Below are 16,367 nucleotides of genomic sequence, written 5' to 3' on the forward strand. Positions count from 1 at the left end.
GCCCTTCGGCCTTGTTGGTGGGACAGAGTAACGATGTAAAGCACTGGGACAGACGAGAACATGAGAGCTCATGTTGTGTTCTCCTCCATTGTCCTTGTCTGCTCTAGCACTATACATCGTTATTGAATTTTTCTAGTGCAGCGGAACATCGTTCGTATGTTTGTTACAACTCGCAGTCATAAAAAATTTGGCAGACTGAACTGTAGTTGACATCTATGTAATGTCAAGCATTGCGCTCATCATTGCAGCACGAGATGCCATTGCATGCCAAGCTGGTGAAGCCCGAGCAGCCCGAGGCGCACATTGTCATTTTTGCAGCTTTAGGAAATTTACCATGCTTATGTTTGCACTCCTTGAAGTCGGCAGCTTCTTTAGATGGGGCATTTTGGCGGAAAGTTTTGGCGTGCCTACTCGGCAAGAATAGTTGCAGCTGCATGATGCTGACGTATGTCGAGTTGGTGGGGCCCGAGCAGCCTATTGAAAGCCTGCCGCACTCTTCCAGCAGCAATACTCTACACGCACTGTGGGACAGATGGGTGAAGATCGTTACTGCGATAGGGCTGGTGGTGATAGCTGTGAATGCAACTTGCAGTGACCCGCAAAGACATTTTCTGGTACTGGAAGAGGAAACTAAATGTGCGCTGGTATTGTTATGTGATACTGGCAGGCAAGTACTGCAGGGAAGCTGCCATGGTGGGTGCCTACTACTCTCGATCGTGCGTGCGTGATCGCCTTTGTTCACATGGGACCTTGTCGTATGTCACCGATCTCGGGGGCGTGCGGATGTTATGAGAGGTAGAGTTGGGAGACGCAGAGCAGCACAGCAAACAGATTTTAATTACCCCAAACTCAACATAAAGCTCCTGTAAACCAAGAAACAATGAAGAAATGCTAGCCCTTATGCTACCTACTTAATAGTCACTAAACATGTCCCAATTGCCAGCTACGTTAGTCCTTGACGCCTTCTACGCAAAAGTTGGGCCACCCTAGCCCTTAGCTGTGACGCTATCAGAAGGGACCGTTCTTACAGATTTTGTCCTCGCACGTATCTTCCGAGACCACTGCTGTAGTGTATCAACCGGACACCAGGACGGTGTCCGTTTGATACACTAGACAACGTTTATTGATGCAGTGTCCTTTTATAGGATGATGAATATGTGATCTGCTGACTGCTGCTTGCGTGGCTGATAAGCGATACTCCTGAAAATGCAGTGTCAGCGTGACACGCGATATCAGTATACAACATTCCTTTCTCCTAAGATTCGTTACACAATTCCACAATGTCTGGTTAGTCATCAATGCCATAACATGCGACAGGCCGTCTAATGCGTTTTGATCTTCACGGCTCGACCGGGTCTTAAGTAGCTTGGCCAGGGCTTGCCCATGTGGCTGCTTCCATGCTGGCCAGCAGCTGTTGTGGCCGTCTGGCTGCAGGAGGAAGCTTGATGTGGTAGTCTGCACTTGGGACTGGATCGGCTTCGAGCCTCGTCCAGGCACTCCTCAACTGGTTCTGGTGCCTGTGATGGCACTCGCCATTGTCCCGCTGGAAACTTCTGTAAACCAAAACACAATGATGAAATACTAGCCCTTATGCTTCCTACTTAATAGTCACTAAACATGTCCCAGTTGCCGGCTGCATTAGTCCTTGGCGCCTTCTACGTGAAAGTCAAGCAAGCCTAGCCTATAGCTGCAACACCATCAGAAGGGACTGTTCTTACAGACTTTTGTCATCGCACGTATCTTCCGAGACCAATGCGTGTCGGATCTTCGTCATAGTCTGTGTTCTCGCCAACTCCATAAATGTTGCTGCCTTGGTGTCAGCTCGTCCGCCTCTTATGCCGGTGTCCTGAACTCCGTCGGTGACGGGGCACTCCGGCCTCACCACACAGGCCCAACTCCAGGTTCCACCGCTACTTCTTCGAGCGCCGATGAGATGCCCCGGGACTATCGTACGTGGTGGTCTGCCTCTGAAGGGCAATCCTTCCTGAAGTGCCCGGCACTGCCATGAGAGGATGCAGCAGGTCCAAGGAGCCTCGTTTGAACATCGCCAAGGTCGACAGCCACACCCTGGCCTGCCAGCCTCATGGACTTGGCTGAACCTCCATGGCTCCGCATGTATGTTCGAATGTTGGAGCCATGGACACATGTAGATTCTATGGCTCCCATCACCACTGCGATGCTCACGCTACAACCTTCTTCGCCCAGAGCCACAACTATAAACCCAGCTCGGCGCCGCTTCTACCTCGATCAGAACTCGGGTCACGTGCCTCGAGGGCTCGTGCCATTTGGACCAATACGTGCACATCGTCCTCTTCTTCCTTTTTGCACCGTATGCCTCTTACATATGACAGATCTAGTGGCTGGAAAACGTATCATGCAATCGCAGTTAGGCAATGTACTGAATGTTGCTGCTGAAAGATTGTGTTGTCTAGGATCTAGGATATCAGCCATTTAAAAAGAAAGCTTCCCTGTATTAGGTCATTTTTTTTTCTGTTCTTTATTGCTAATGTTGGCACCGAGAAGTTGTACGAAATGGGATCATATCAATGAGGTTCTACTGTGTATGAGAATTTTGTATATGCAGAAGACTATGCATAGAATGGGATAAGCTGTTCATATTGTCACGTAGTAGTGACGGTGAGTAATACAGCTGTAAAACTGTGAATGGCAAAACTGGCACTTTATTGAATGAACTTGTGCCCACAAGAGCAAGTTACACTCGAAGCACATCATTAGCGGCTACCACGGTCGCCAGTTGACGAAATCTGATCAGCGGGTCAAGCGCATCAGCTTTTATACATGAACCACCGAACGTTCCAGAGTAATCGTTGGTGCCCATGTGTTTTCCAGAAAGGTCTACATTATTCACGTCGCGCATACATGAAATCAGATTACACAAGCTTCGGTGACAACAGAACTGTCAATAACAATGGAGAAACTTCCGATTGTACACCTTCCTTTTCAATGATAATGGTAAGCGTCCAGTCAGGAGCTAACAATGTCTGCCGTATTATGGAGTAAGTATCTTTGTTGAAACTTAGTGGGCCTTCCTAATTCGTTGTACCTGGATTAATATAGCCCCACTCGCTCTCGGCATCTTTTGCCTTATTCAACAGTGTATCCCTATGCCATATCTCAATTTTGTAAGAGAGTCAGGATTTTATATTCCTTAAGAAAAGTGCTTTTTTAGTACTTCTCATAGACATATATTGGCGTGTTTTCAGATGCCTTTACTCAATTTCATCAAGGAACCATAATGAAACTTCTGTTTCCCCCGTATAATTTTTTTAGCAATCAACTATAAAAGGAGACATTCCATGGAAGGAATTATAAGGTGTTTCGGTTGAATGGATTTCATCAGTTGCAAGGTGGAGGTTGCATGCTCCTTTCCATATACACATGCATGTGATTATCTTCGTTGAACCTTGTGTGCCATAATAGGTAAAGTACAGTGAATTACATCATCTTATGATAATACCTTGTCTGGTTTGTCCATAGTACCTATAGGACAACGTTGCTTTTAAATGTAACCGGAAAGGAGGCAAATATTGAACCCGAAAATTTTTCCACCACAAGCTTTCAAAAGTAGCCAATTTGGCACAAAGTAGTCAAACTTGGCAACTCTGGCGTTGGTCAAAAAAAAAAAAAGTACATGTTTTGACTTTGGTAGGCTTGTCTATGGATTTGATCTAAACATAAAGGTACAAGTTGCCAATGTAATGCTAGAAACCGCAGGAATTAAGACATTTGTTTTAAAAGGGTCAATTTTGCCGTTATAGGTGGCGTCCAGGTTCCACCAGGTAGAGGTGGCATCCGTGATTTAAAATGCGAGTTTTAAAGGCTATACTTTTGCTGGTTGAATCCGCCAGTCTCTGGGAGCTAGAAACATGTAATGAACAAAGGGTTTTGGACAGCACCTATTTGAATCAATGGTGGAACAGCTGCGCCAAACTGTGCCAAGAGCGAGCCTTTGCGCCATCCTGCGCCAAAGCATGCATAAAAGCGAAACCCTCCTTCCGTCAATGCTTTGAGGCTAGTAAAGCTGAAATCAAAAGCAATAGTGTGCTATCATCATCATCACAAAAAATAAAAAGGAAGCAGGGGTTTGTCCATAACGTTTCTCACTCTATAGTGAGGAACACTATGGGCCCGTTGAATTCGTTTGGTTCATCATTCGTGCATTTTCCCATACAGACTTACAATTTGGTGTCACCGTATTGTCTTGCGGGCGCTTTATTTCGGTGTTCATCGAACCCGCGTGGTACCGCTGAGTATGCCGATGGCGGAAGTCGCATTGTAGAGTTAAAGGTAAACTTTTTCTATGTTTATGGGTGATAGCGAACGTTTGCAAAAAAGCGGCTGTGATCAGAATCACACGTGGTGCATAGTTAAGAATGGTATTAGCGAATGTGGTACAAGGCGAGAGCCGCCACTTCAGTGGGTATGTTGCTGCAAAACTTGTGTCAAGTTTTTTTGTCAAGCGCTACTTCAGTGAAATAGCATTGCCGACGCAAACAGAAAACTGTATTTGCATTTCCTGCATGTGCAGTGGTATTGAAGCGATTTGTGGCCGCAAAACCTCTGCGGCCCCTATTCGAGATTTCCTAATGTGCACGCAGGACACGAGTATATTGCATGATCTGTTCAGTACAGGCGCGCATACTCGATCGGTCTTGCGGTGAGCCTTTGCCCACAAGCCGTGACTGTCGCACTGTGTTGCATCCTGGGTTAACCTTTTCAAAGTCGATCTTTTTCACCATATGCAACCTCCCAGAGTCGATTTATTTATTGCAGATTTAAATTCTTCAAAGGGACCTATTTCGAAAAACATTTACCGTAATTTTTCTAAGTTGACCGAAAAGTGAGAAAAAATATTTTGCGTTGGTATATATGTACTGTTTGGTCATAAATAACAACAATAAATAAAAGAAATAAACTTACAAGAATAAAAATTTGATGCATTGTTATACAGATGAATAAAGGGAAAATCAGACATCCACCCGTTCGTAGCAATTGCTACAAAGAAAAGCCATACGGGTTCCTCGAAAGAAAAGCCTCATAGTTGAAGAAAAATTCGTCCTGGTCCGGGACTCGAACCCGGGACCACCGCCTTGTTATACACATAGTTCAAGGCTTAAAAATCCACACCCGAGAATATTTCGCAAGTCTCAAATGTTCCTGCTCTTACATTAATATTTACGTCCATAGCATAATCGAACTGCGTAGGTGAGTGCACGCATGAAAACTGTGTGGTTGTGTGCCCGTCAGAAAAGCAAAACATGTGAAAAACTTCAGCTAATCCTTCATCTTATCGCCATTCAGAGGCGATTACTTTTCACAAGTCTCCGAAAAAGAAATGCATGCACAGCGACATCCTTCATATGCGCACCCCTGTGAGTAATAAGCAAACGAGTAACAAGCGGTCGCCCTTTGAGTGATTAGAAATGAGTTAGCCATCAGTTTTACGAGTGCAAGGCGCCAAAAACACCCACGGAACAAAACCAAAACTAATCGCCGCCCACCCGCGCCTCTGCCAATGCACACGCGGTAGTATATAGATGCGTCGGAACAAACAAACCATGCAGCCAAAACTGAGAGAGAAAAGCGTGAGAAAAAAAATTCCCTGTATTCCTGCATAGTGACAGCACATGCCAGAAAAGATAAAGTTAGGAAATTGGTGCACTTTTGAAACGTACAGACAGTGTCGTGAATATACAGCATCAACCATTGTGAACTTGTTCGCGGCGCTGTATATTACGTCATTGACCCTGAAAGGGTTAATAAGCACGCTTTTGTTGACATTCTGTCTGTGGTGCCTTCTCGCGCCGTATCGACGAACACGGTCATAGCGGTATTTGTGCGTCGCGGTGTGGAGGAGCGTTGCGTCCTTTCCTGACCGCATTACCAGGGCCAGCTTTGCGCGAACCCGTCTCCGTAACATTGTCAAGTACATTCTTTATTTTGGGAAATCCTCGGCAGACGCACACACACACAGTCTCCATTGCGTCCCACCTCACCGTATGCGGCTTGCTCCGCCAATTACATCACTCACTCAGTTCGTTGTCGTGCGCTCCCCGCATGCCGACTGTGCGCACACGCCTTCCATGTTCTCTTTTCCGTCCACATACTGCTGCCTACCGTCCCGTGCCTGCGACTCTACACAGTTGCCTACCGTCTCGTGCCTGCGACTCTACGCCACCTGGCGTTGACCCGGTACCCTCACAGATTCCCCCCCTCCCCTTTATCCTGTGAAGATGGCTTCCAAGGCACATTATAAGAGCTCAGCTAATCTGCATTAGTGAGGCCTTTCTGTTTCCCTCTGCCGAGTCTCCGAGTCTGCAGGTATTGCGTCCAATTTGTGCAGTCACTCTAAATGGCCCTGTGCGACGAGGGGCAAACTTGGCTGTGAATCCAATGGCTGCCTTACTTAGCGGGTGCGTGTCCCAGAGAACCAAGTCTCCAACCTGGAAGGTTGCTGGAGCGCACTTTTTGTTGTAATACTTTGCCCGACTGGCTTTTGCCAAGAGAGAGAGAGAGAGAAAGCACTTTATTTGCACCCATCAGGGAGTATGGGTGATCGGGGTGAGATGCAGCTCCCCCTTTCACCGTCTACCTCCCCCCTAGACGTCGGCCGGAATTAGTTGGCTTCCGGTGGAGGCCTGGCCTTGACCGATGACTTGTTTTTGGGTTTGTTGTTCCTGGCTACGAAGGGAGGATTCCCATGACTCTTTATTTCCATATAGACCATTTAGTGCTGGGCAAGCCCAGAGCATGTGATTTAGGGTCGCTATTCCTTCACAGTTTTTGCATTTGGAAGAGTGCACCTCAGGATGCCATTTGTGTAGGATATACGGGTTTGGGAAAGTACCTGTCTGCAGTTTCCGCCAGATTACTTCTTCCTTCTTTGTGAGAGATGTACGTGGGGGGGGGGGTTTCTCCTGCCCATTCTGTAGTGTTCTGCAAACGTTACTGCAAACGGCGATCGTGGGGGATCCCCGCAATATCGCAGTACTCCGAGTACGTCTCCAGAAAGTCTTGCGGCGAGTGTCGGTCCTTGTAGCCACTGAATTGCGGCAGTGGGATGGATGCACCTTTGACGTTAAACGCTGGCCCCGTGCCGGTTGTCTCGTCGGGCCTAGCCATGCCGGTTGTCTCGTCAGGCCTAACCGTGTCGTTGAGCCGCGTGGTGTGCAGAATTTGAGCTATATCAGCTGCGAGTCTTTCCCTTTCCATAGCGGTCCCGGAGGTCGAAGCCAGCAGTCCTTGGATGATCAAAGAAGGCAGGAGAGGCTATGCAACTGGCTGGGTGGGTCTAGATGATTCTTGGTCCTCCATATTAGATCCGGTCGGACGAGCCCTCACTTGTCAAGTACGTTCTTAATTTTGGGAAATCCTCGGCACACGCACACACACGCAGTTCGTGTTTCGCCCCGCAGCACCGCACGCACCTTGCTCCGCCGATTACTTCACTCACTCAGTTCGTTGGGGCACGTTCTCCACATGCCGACCGCTCACACACGCCTTCCATGTTCTCTCTACCTGGTGTCGGCTCGATACCCTCGCAACATATTGACTATATCAGTTAAAATTTGCATTGGTATATGGTAGGCATATGTGTGTTGGACCCTGCACGATAGGTGCCTGCTGCTACATTGCCAAACTGGCTTGTTGTCTGCGCCATGACCTGTGCCGAAAGGTGAATTGGCTGTTCCACCACTGTTGAATGTAATGCGAGGGTTGAGTTCAAGCAACGAAAATCCTGAAAAAAAGTTGTGTTACGATCTATTAAATACAATTACTTATTATTAATAAATATTAAATACTTCCCTTTGAAATGCAAAATGCAAGAACGCTTATGTCCCATGCATTGGGGGTACGTTGAGTGTCTCCAGGTAGTCGAATTTAATCCTCACTGCAGCGTGCCTCATTATAAAATCGGGGTTTTGGCACATAAAACACAAAAATTTAATTTACAAAATGTACAGCTTTGATTATGGCCAGCTGTGGGTGTCTTGGTAGCGGCAGTTACTTTGAAATCATTGCTCCCTTTCTGACAGGATGAACGCACCTTGATCTCAACAGCCCTGGGCAAGATTTCATCCTTCTACTACTTGAGCCATGAGACCATGCGGCTTCTCTATGACCAGCTCAGTGTTGACGCATCTATTGAGAAGATACTCTACCTTCTCACCCAAGTTAAAGAGTATTCTGAACTTCCAGTCCGGCACAATGAGGACCTCATCAATGGGTAAGTGGCGACTACACATGTGTGATGTCATGGGCTTCTTACATTCTGAGTTAAAAAACTGAGATAATACTACTTCAGTCATGCTGCACTTTTAGATGTCACAAACTTACTGTTTGTTGATCACATTTAACAATTGAGTCAATTCTGCATGACTCGAAGGGAATGAGACATTTCTTTAACTTAGAGCTCGCCTCCTATTTATTAGCTTCAGTTGCAGCCTACGCAGGTTCGCATTTATTGCTGCTGCATTGCGCTCTTATGTAGCTTGCTTGTTTAAAACTACTCAGCCTTCATTTCTGCTCTTCTTCACTCTCTGCCGAGAGTTTAATCAATTTTAATGAAAATTGAGTGACTTGTTTGTTACAATGATTTAAGGCTCTGAGCTATTTATCATTGCTCTAGCTCATATTTTTAAATGGTTACGATTCCTACCCTGTGTTGGCAGTTATGGCTACTAACAAAAATTATTGCAAAATTAAGTAAATTTCCCCTCCCTGTGTGTTATGTTGTCTTAGGAGGGCCCAGGCTGTGCAACTGTAGAACGGTATTCTAGATTTTATTACTTTTTATTGAAAGAAAATTGGTGTATAAATGACACTGGTACCTTCCATTTTCACCCTGCCTTTAAAATTTCCATTCTTTTATAGTAAGAAAGGCAAAACATTTAATAATCATGACCCCACAGTTGCGTTCTAAATGAAATATCACTTCAGAGGACACCGAGAGAGAAAAGGCTGTTCCATGTTTAAAAGTGATAAATTGTGACTTTGGTAAAACAAATGCAAACTTAGAAAAATAGCTTTAAAGATTGAAACCTTGTCACTTTATTCTCTTAAAACTTATTGTGCGCAAACAAACAGGGACGAAGAATAGAAGAAACAAAAGGACGAGCGCTTTCTAACAACTTAGTTGTTAGAAAGCACTCGTTCTTGTGTTTCTTCTATTCTTGGTCCCTGTTTGTTTGCGCACAATAAGTTTTAAGATGAATTTGTTCCAACTAGGCCGACTCGCAGTCTTACTTTATTCTCATTGCATTTATGGCCACTAGAATGTGCCTGGAGTATACTGTACTTAAACAAATCTAACGTGCACCTTTTTTCCGTGAAAATGACTGAAAATTGCCTGCATGTTATAATGAGATACGAAATCAAAGCCGAATTTCCGGTGTTGGCAACAACCTACTGTCAGACCCACCAGACGCATCATCATTGTCATCGTGACAGAGCCTATTTTCGGGATGCTAGGGTGGTTAAAATGGGTAGGTGCAACGAAGAGTTTTGACGCTACCAGCTTCCATATCTCGGCCTTCTACAAGGAGAACACGACACAGTCATGAGTATTTGCTTGCACCGATCTTCGCGGAAACAAACGCTTACAAGTACAGTTTTTTCCCTCGAACCATGAACGATTGGAATTCACTTCCCATTAGTGTATTTCAGTCTAAAGATTTCATGGCTGCATTGCAAAATCATTTTTGTGCAAGTTAGCGATGTTGACGTTATCATTTGTGCTTCTTTTAGTGCATTATGTTCATTTCATGTTGCATTGTATACGCTTTTCTGTGTTTTCTTGTTTGTGACATGCCCCTCCTGCTTGGGCCAAAGTATTGGCCTGCAGTATTATTAAATAAATAAATAAATAAAGAGCGGAGCATTTCCTTGCCAGGCACTGTTGCCTTTCCCGCTGATGTAACTAGGGACCCTGTGGGTGCTGCTTGGGGCGCCACCTTAGTGCTGCCGCCTGTTACCCTTGGCGCTGTCCAGGAAAGCTGCTGCATAGTTTTCTTCTAGAGCTATTATGGTATCTTATTGTACACAAATTATCATCCTACACCTGACAGTGGACAGTTCATGGGTCACCCACCTAATCCAGCAGCTAAGTGTGGACCTTATTGGGCCACTGCCCACAACCCCTCGGCGCCACAAGTGCATCCTGGTGGTGCTGGACAAGTTCACGAAGTTTGTGGAGCTTTTCCCATTACATGCGCCTACCTCCAAATCGATCATTGATAAAATGATCTATGTATTTTGCCGGCATGCTGTGCCTAGCTCCGTCTCTAGCGACAATGGCCAACCATTCATAAGCAAACTGTAGAAAGGCATTCTCCAGTGCTGGGGAATAAAGGAGAGCCACACAGTCCCATACAGATCAGCAGGACAGACTGCGTAACGCCAAAGTGCAACAGTTAAGCAATGCCTGGTGGGCTACTGCACTTCCCACAGGGACTGGGACAAAAGGATGCCCGAATGGCGCTTGCAATGCGCATTTCTGGAAGTGTGCCTACTGGCTTTCCGCATGCCTTCTTGTGCTATGGGGGGAACTACGGAACCCATGGATCCATCACAATCAGACAGCTGACACTGAGGTGCCCCATTTTGTGCTTCATGCCCTAGCTGTTGAACTGGATGTGTACCTTCGAGATGCTTGGGCCTTTGCACAGGACCACCAAACTTTGGCAAAAGCCAGCCAGGCAAAGTATTACAACTGTACTGAAGGCACTGCGCAGTGGGCATGGTGCTGGTGAAAAAGAAGAAGACGAAGAGAAATGATTCCTTCCCGTTTCTATATAGCACTGACTTGTCTCAGCCTACCGCTACAAACCTAGAACTAACGCAGCTAGTGTGGGGATGCGCGACCCTCGCGCCTCCCCTGATGTTTTTCCCGCATAGCGCGTCTCCTGTAGTGCGGCTTCGCCGCACATGCGGCGGTCGGAATGGTACAGGCGCAGTCCGCGAGATGGCGCGAGGGTTGCGCGGCTAACGCCGCGAGGTTACTTGGGCGCCGAAAGGAAGGCGCTGGCTCTCTTGGGGTTCGAGACAGCGAGCGGGACGCACGTGCAGCAACTCTCTTCCCCGGCGGGTCGCCGAACAGCGCGGACATCCCGCGCGCGCGGCGACCGATGCATCTGTGAGACCGCCATCGAACGCGCCACGATTCGCGTGACCGTACACGCGAACGACCAGGCGCTGGGATCCAGCATGGAGCGAACATATTTGCTCGCGAGGACGCGCATGATTGGAGTCACCCCTGGCTTGCTGTCACCTGCACATCGTCTGCGCTGCTGCCCCGGACTACGATCGAGCCACCCCGGGCGATGGTGATGCTGTGGCCAGTTCAGCGCAGCAACTTCGGCGGCCTCCTGCATCCAGCTCACAACCCTCGACGGCGGACAAAGGAGCCGGCGGTCACCGACAGCTACTGCGGCTCTTGCCAGCAGGGCGCGTCGGCGCGAGCGACGCTTGCTCGTACCGACTACCGCGTCGTCTCCGGAGTCCTGGCTTGGGATCGTGCCGTCGAGGCTGCAAAGCTGCTGCTGTGACCGGCGGACGCCAGCGGTGCACCCAGGGACAATGTCGGCTCGCATGCTATGGACAGCGTGTGGACATTTCTTCGGCGCGGCCACTGTTACATGTACTACCTTGTCGCGAAGCGCGCGTTGATGCGAGACCGAGTGACATGTTTCGCCGGAATATGTAGTGATTTAAGGTTGGGGGGATGTGGGGTGTGGGGGTTCCACTCTGCGTGCGGCTAGGGCTGAAGGCGAGCTCCGGATCTAGCCCCACGCAGTCGCTCCGTGGTACTCCCAACCCGTAGCGCGGGAATCGCGGCTACGCCGGGTTCGGACGAATAAGGCAAACAGCGGTGTCAACGGTAACAACGTTTATTGCTACTGGCAATAAAGAACACTGGCAGAGGGATGTCCTCTCTGTAATAGTAATAAATAGGCTGGCCTCGTTGCCCGGGATAGTCAGGCAACGTGGTCACTCACGGGTTGCAGCAGGTACTCCAGTCCGGCAGGTTAGGGGTCCGCCCTCAGAGAGCGAGCGTCACCCTCGGTCGCGCTGTTTTGTACCTTTTTACCTGGGCGAGAGGAATGTCCTCCTCGCCCGTCAGCTACCTGCCCGTGAGTCGCGGAGGAAGGGCGCGCGCGCGTCGCGAGAGCGAGGGAGAATCGGGAGAGGGCATAGTGCGCCTCTCCCCTGTCTATGCCGGCTCTCGACGAGACGGCGCGGGGGAAGATGGGCGCGTGTGCTCCCCACAGGGGATGCGCGATCCTCGCGCCTCCCCTGATGTTTTTCCCGCATAGCGCGTCTCCTGTAGTGCGGCTTCGCCGCACATGCGGCGGTCGGAATGGTACAGGCGCAGTCCGCGAGATGGCGCGAGTGTTGCGCGGCTAACGCCGCGAGGTTACTTGGGCGCCGAAAGGAAGGCGCTTGCTCTCTTGGGTTCGAGACAGCCAGCGGGTCGGCGCACGGCGGGGGACGACTCCCGCGCGCGCGCGGCGACCCATGCTTCTACGAGACCGCCTCGCGTGGCCGCCCTCGAACGCGCCACGATTCGCGTGACCATACACGCGAACGACCAGGCGTTGGGATCCAACATGGGGCGAACATATTCGCTCGCGAGGACGCGGTGAGTCGGACTTCTACATTTGTCGCGCGCCCATCGGCATGTTTTGTGGATAGCAACTCGGCTAGCAGGCATTGATGTATGAAAGGTGCAATAAATGCCCTTGTGATTGTTTGCACTACTGTGTTGTCGTTCCTTTGTCCCAAGAGTACCGGAGGAGAATCCCACATCAGACCCCACACTAGGCAAACACCCTCATTGTATTTGGTAGAGCTGCTCGGCTTCTCTTCGACATCCTGGAACTCCGCAGTCAGACACTACCACCAGCTAATGCAATGGATGATCCGGTACCGTCCCAGGCTGCTGCACCAGTGCCCCCAGCCATCGTCTGCTCTGGCGTCATCCAGCAGCGCCATCCGGCTACAGTGAAATCTCGGTATAACGAACTTCAGGGGACCGCGGGAAAATGTTAGTTATTCTTAAAGGTCGTATAGGGAAAGCTTGAAAATTAGCCATAACAATAGCATTTCAGTAACGCAAACGTCCTACCTTTGGAACAGTACCTCCTTGAACTCGTTTCACGGGCACATTCTGTGCTCTCACGTCTTTAAACCAAGTCAGCACTGCTGCGTCAATATTCTAGAAATCGCCGAGCCGCTCACGCTTCCTTGATGGGGTAAGCTGAGATTCTTGCTGGTGCTTTTCTCTTTTCTCTTTATCTTTGAGAATCGTGCCGATCGTCGACCGCGCCACTCCACGTTCTTTAGCCACGACGGATTGTTTCTTCCCTTCTTCTATCTCGCAAAGAATGTCTACTTTCTTGCTCAAAGAAACCTGCTTTCGCTTCTTCGCCATGGTTAGAGTTGTTGAGCTCATGGCAACGCGAATGCTGGCACATACTTCTAACACAATAATATAACCAGAAGAAAAACAAGATGGACAGGCCTGATACGAGTGACAGCACGCGAACAACTGAGAAAACAAGCAAGAAAAACGTGATTCGTCGTCGCCTCTGCAACTGGAAAAAAAAGAAAGGGCCCACTTCAGCGTTAATTACTACTTTTTTTTTTTTTCTTCTGCCGCACCATCTCGGGTTTTACGAGCCCATGCTCCCCGCCTCTCCACTCACAAAACCTGGTGCGTTGTTGCCTCTGCAACGGAGAAGGAAAAAAAAAAGTCCCCGCTCGCATCTTTCTCCTCCTGCGCCATCTCAGGTTTTTGCGGGAAGCAAGTTGCAAGGCGCCCGCGCTTCGCGCTGCATCATCTGCTAGCTTAGAGCTCCGGCTGCCGTGACGGATACACTGAAATCTAAGAATCCTCGCATTTCGGGATATGAGTTCATAGTACTGAGGTGTTGTTAAGATGATACGGAAATTAAATAATGATCGTTATTCTGAAATTTTCATTATTCTGAAGTTCGTAGTAATGAAATATTTTTACATTGAAACTATAAGCAGTCGGCATGGGATTTCTTAAAAGTTCGTTAATCTGGAATGTTTGTTAATGTGGTGTTCGTTGTAACTGGGTTTGACTGTATATTTAGTGGCACAGATGACCACGGTGCGGAAGACTGGCTCGCCGAATATGGCCGTTTAAGTGCCTATAATAAGTGGGACGACCACGCCAAGCTCACAAATGTGACCTTTTTCTTGACTGATGTGGCAAACCTATGCTTCAGCAATCATGAATCCGATCTTACCACCTGGACGACTTTCACAACAACTTTGGCATACGTCTTTGGCTGTCCTACCATTCGCTGGCTTCAGGCTGAGCATCACTTGGGTGGTCGAGCTCATTGCCAAGATGAGACCTTTACCAGTTACATTGAAGACGTGCTCCTGCTCTGCAAGCGCGTGGACTCATCTATGAACAAAGCTGACAAGATGAAGCACGGCATGAAAGGCATCGATGACCATGCCTTCCAGGTGTTCGTCGCGAAGAGTCCCCGGACGATTGCCGAGGTCATACAGCTTTGTTAGCAGTACAACGAGCTGCGCAAGCAGCGTGCTGCAGCACACGCTGCTCAGCAGGACACCGTGGATCTATTTCCCTTGGATTATTGCCGCGACGCGGCCGACATCTCTGCTTTAATGCCGGAGATAAAGCAGTCCACCCACTAGAAAGTTGCACGCCAACTCTCCCTGGCAAATAGCACACCCAAGCCGTTGACAACTTTGGCTACTTCGCTTCGTCACGTAATTCAGACGCAAGTTGCCACAGCGCTGCCACCTGCCCCTCCTCTGCAGCCTGCTGCGGCACCGCTAACTTACGCTGACGTTGTCGCTCGGCCGCTGGAGCCCCTGTCATCAACCCGTGACAAACACCTGATAACAGGCCAATATGCTATTCCTGCCATTTTCCAGACCACTTAGCACGATTCTGCCACAGTTGCAGCCACCATTTACCTGACAGTGGGGGCCCCTCAAACTACAGGCCTGCTCGACTTCTGCGTCAGGACCCATCTAACCTTCCTCCGAACGCGTCTTACAGTTGCCACCCATTCGACTCATGCCAGTCGCCTTCCCCACGTCGCCGATCCATTTCCCCAATGGTTCGCCGACCGAACCCAGCCCGAGAGGAAAACTGAGTCCCAGTTCCAGAGGCAGGAGCTGTGTTTACGTCTAACATTTCAAGGCCTCATTTTTCCCCAGCAAACGAAATTTAACTGCTCGTAGACGGCATCATCGTACACATACTTATTGACACCGGGGCCGCCGTTTCTATTATTAGTGAGAAGCTTTGCCGCAATTTGGACAAAGTGACCATGCCCCTTACCTCTCTATCTCTGCGTACAGCAACCTCGCATTGCATTCAGCCTTCAGCGTTGTGAACAGCCCAGGCCATCATTCAAAGCATTATATATGTTATCGAATTTGTCATCCTATCTTGTTCCTCGCACGACTTTATTCTTGGATGGAATTTCCTATCAGTCAATCAAGCTCTTGTCGACTGCACTCATGCTGAACTTACATTATCAGTGCCATGCTTTGACCCTGACCACCACTATTCTCCTAAATTTGTTGCCGCCTCTGACATCCATATCGCACCTTTCTCCACTGCTCTGGTCCCTGTGTCATGTAACTTTGCTGCGAACTCATCTGTTCTGGTTACGTTCTGTTAGGATCTGTGAGGGTACCGGGCTGACACCAGGTGGCGTAGAGTCGCAGGCACGAGAGGGTAGGCAACTGTGTAGAGTAGCAGGCACAGGACGGTAGGCAGCAGTGTGTGGCGGGAAGAGAGAACATGGAAGGCATGTGTGCGCGGTCGGCATGCGGGGAGCGCGCGACAGTGAACTGGGTGAGTGATGTAATCAGCGGAGCAAGCCGCCTGCAGTGAGGCGGGACGGAACACAGACTGCATGTGTGTGCGTCTGCCGAGGATTTCCTGAAATAAAGAACCTACTTGACACGTTTACACTTGATTAAGGGCTGGAGTTTATTAATTCACAGGAAGACCTGCAAGAAAGCTGGTTTTTTCTGTTTTTTTTTTTCGTAAGAGCTTCGGTAGGGCTGCATGATTAAGTCGCTTGAGAACAAACTCTTTTTTTTTTTTTCCGGCTCACCTCCACGTTAAATCTGTTCGAGACCAATTTGGTGAAAAATTAGGCAGCTATTGTTTATTGGCTGCTCTCAGCGCTACTGGCACACTCAGCTATGCATTTTCATTGTTTCAGGTTATTTTTTTCTTCTTTAGGAAGTCTTGGAGAGTTAACCAAAATAAAAAAGATGGAAAGGGCAAAAAGTGGGTCAAGTCTTCTGCTTAGCAGTTA

The 16,367-nt window shown here is 48.6% G+C and overlaps 1 protein-coding gene across 2 annotated transcripts in view; it reads left to right on the plus strand.

The window, feature by feature from the left end:
• The window catches only part of LOC139060239 (activating signal cointegrator 1 complex subunit 3-like), a 462,385-nt gene that overhangs the window by 352,952 nt on the left and 93,066 nt on the right, over window positions 1-16,367 (plus strand). For both annotated transcript variants that reach the window (XM_070539311.1, XM_070539312.1), the window contains one exon: window positions 8,058-8,248. In XM_070539311.1, the coding sequence (XP_070395412.1) occupies window positions 8,058-8,248 (191 nt within the window). The remainder of the gene's footprint in view (window positions 1-8,057; window positions 8,249-16,367) is intronic.

The sequence above is a fragment of the Dermacentor albipictus genome, chromosome 5, assembly GCF_038994185.2.
Source record: "Dermacentor albipictus isolate Rhodes 1998 colony chromosome 5, USDA_Dalb.pri_finalv2, whole genome shotgun sequence".
NCBI lineage: Eukaryota > Metazoa > Arthropoda > Arachnida > Ixodida > Ixodidae > Dermacentor > Dermacentor albipictus.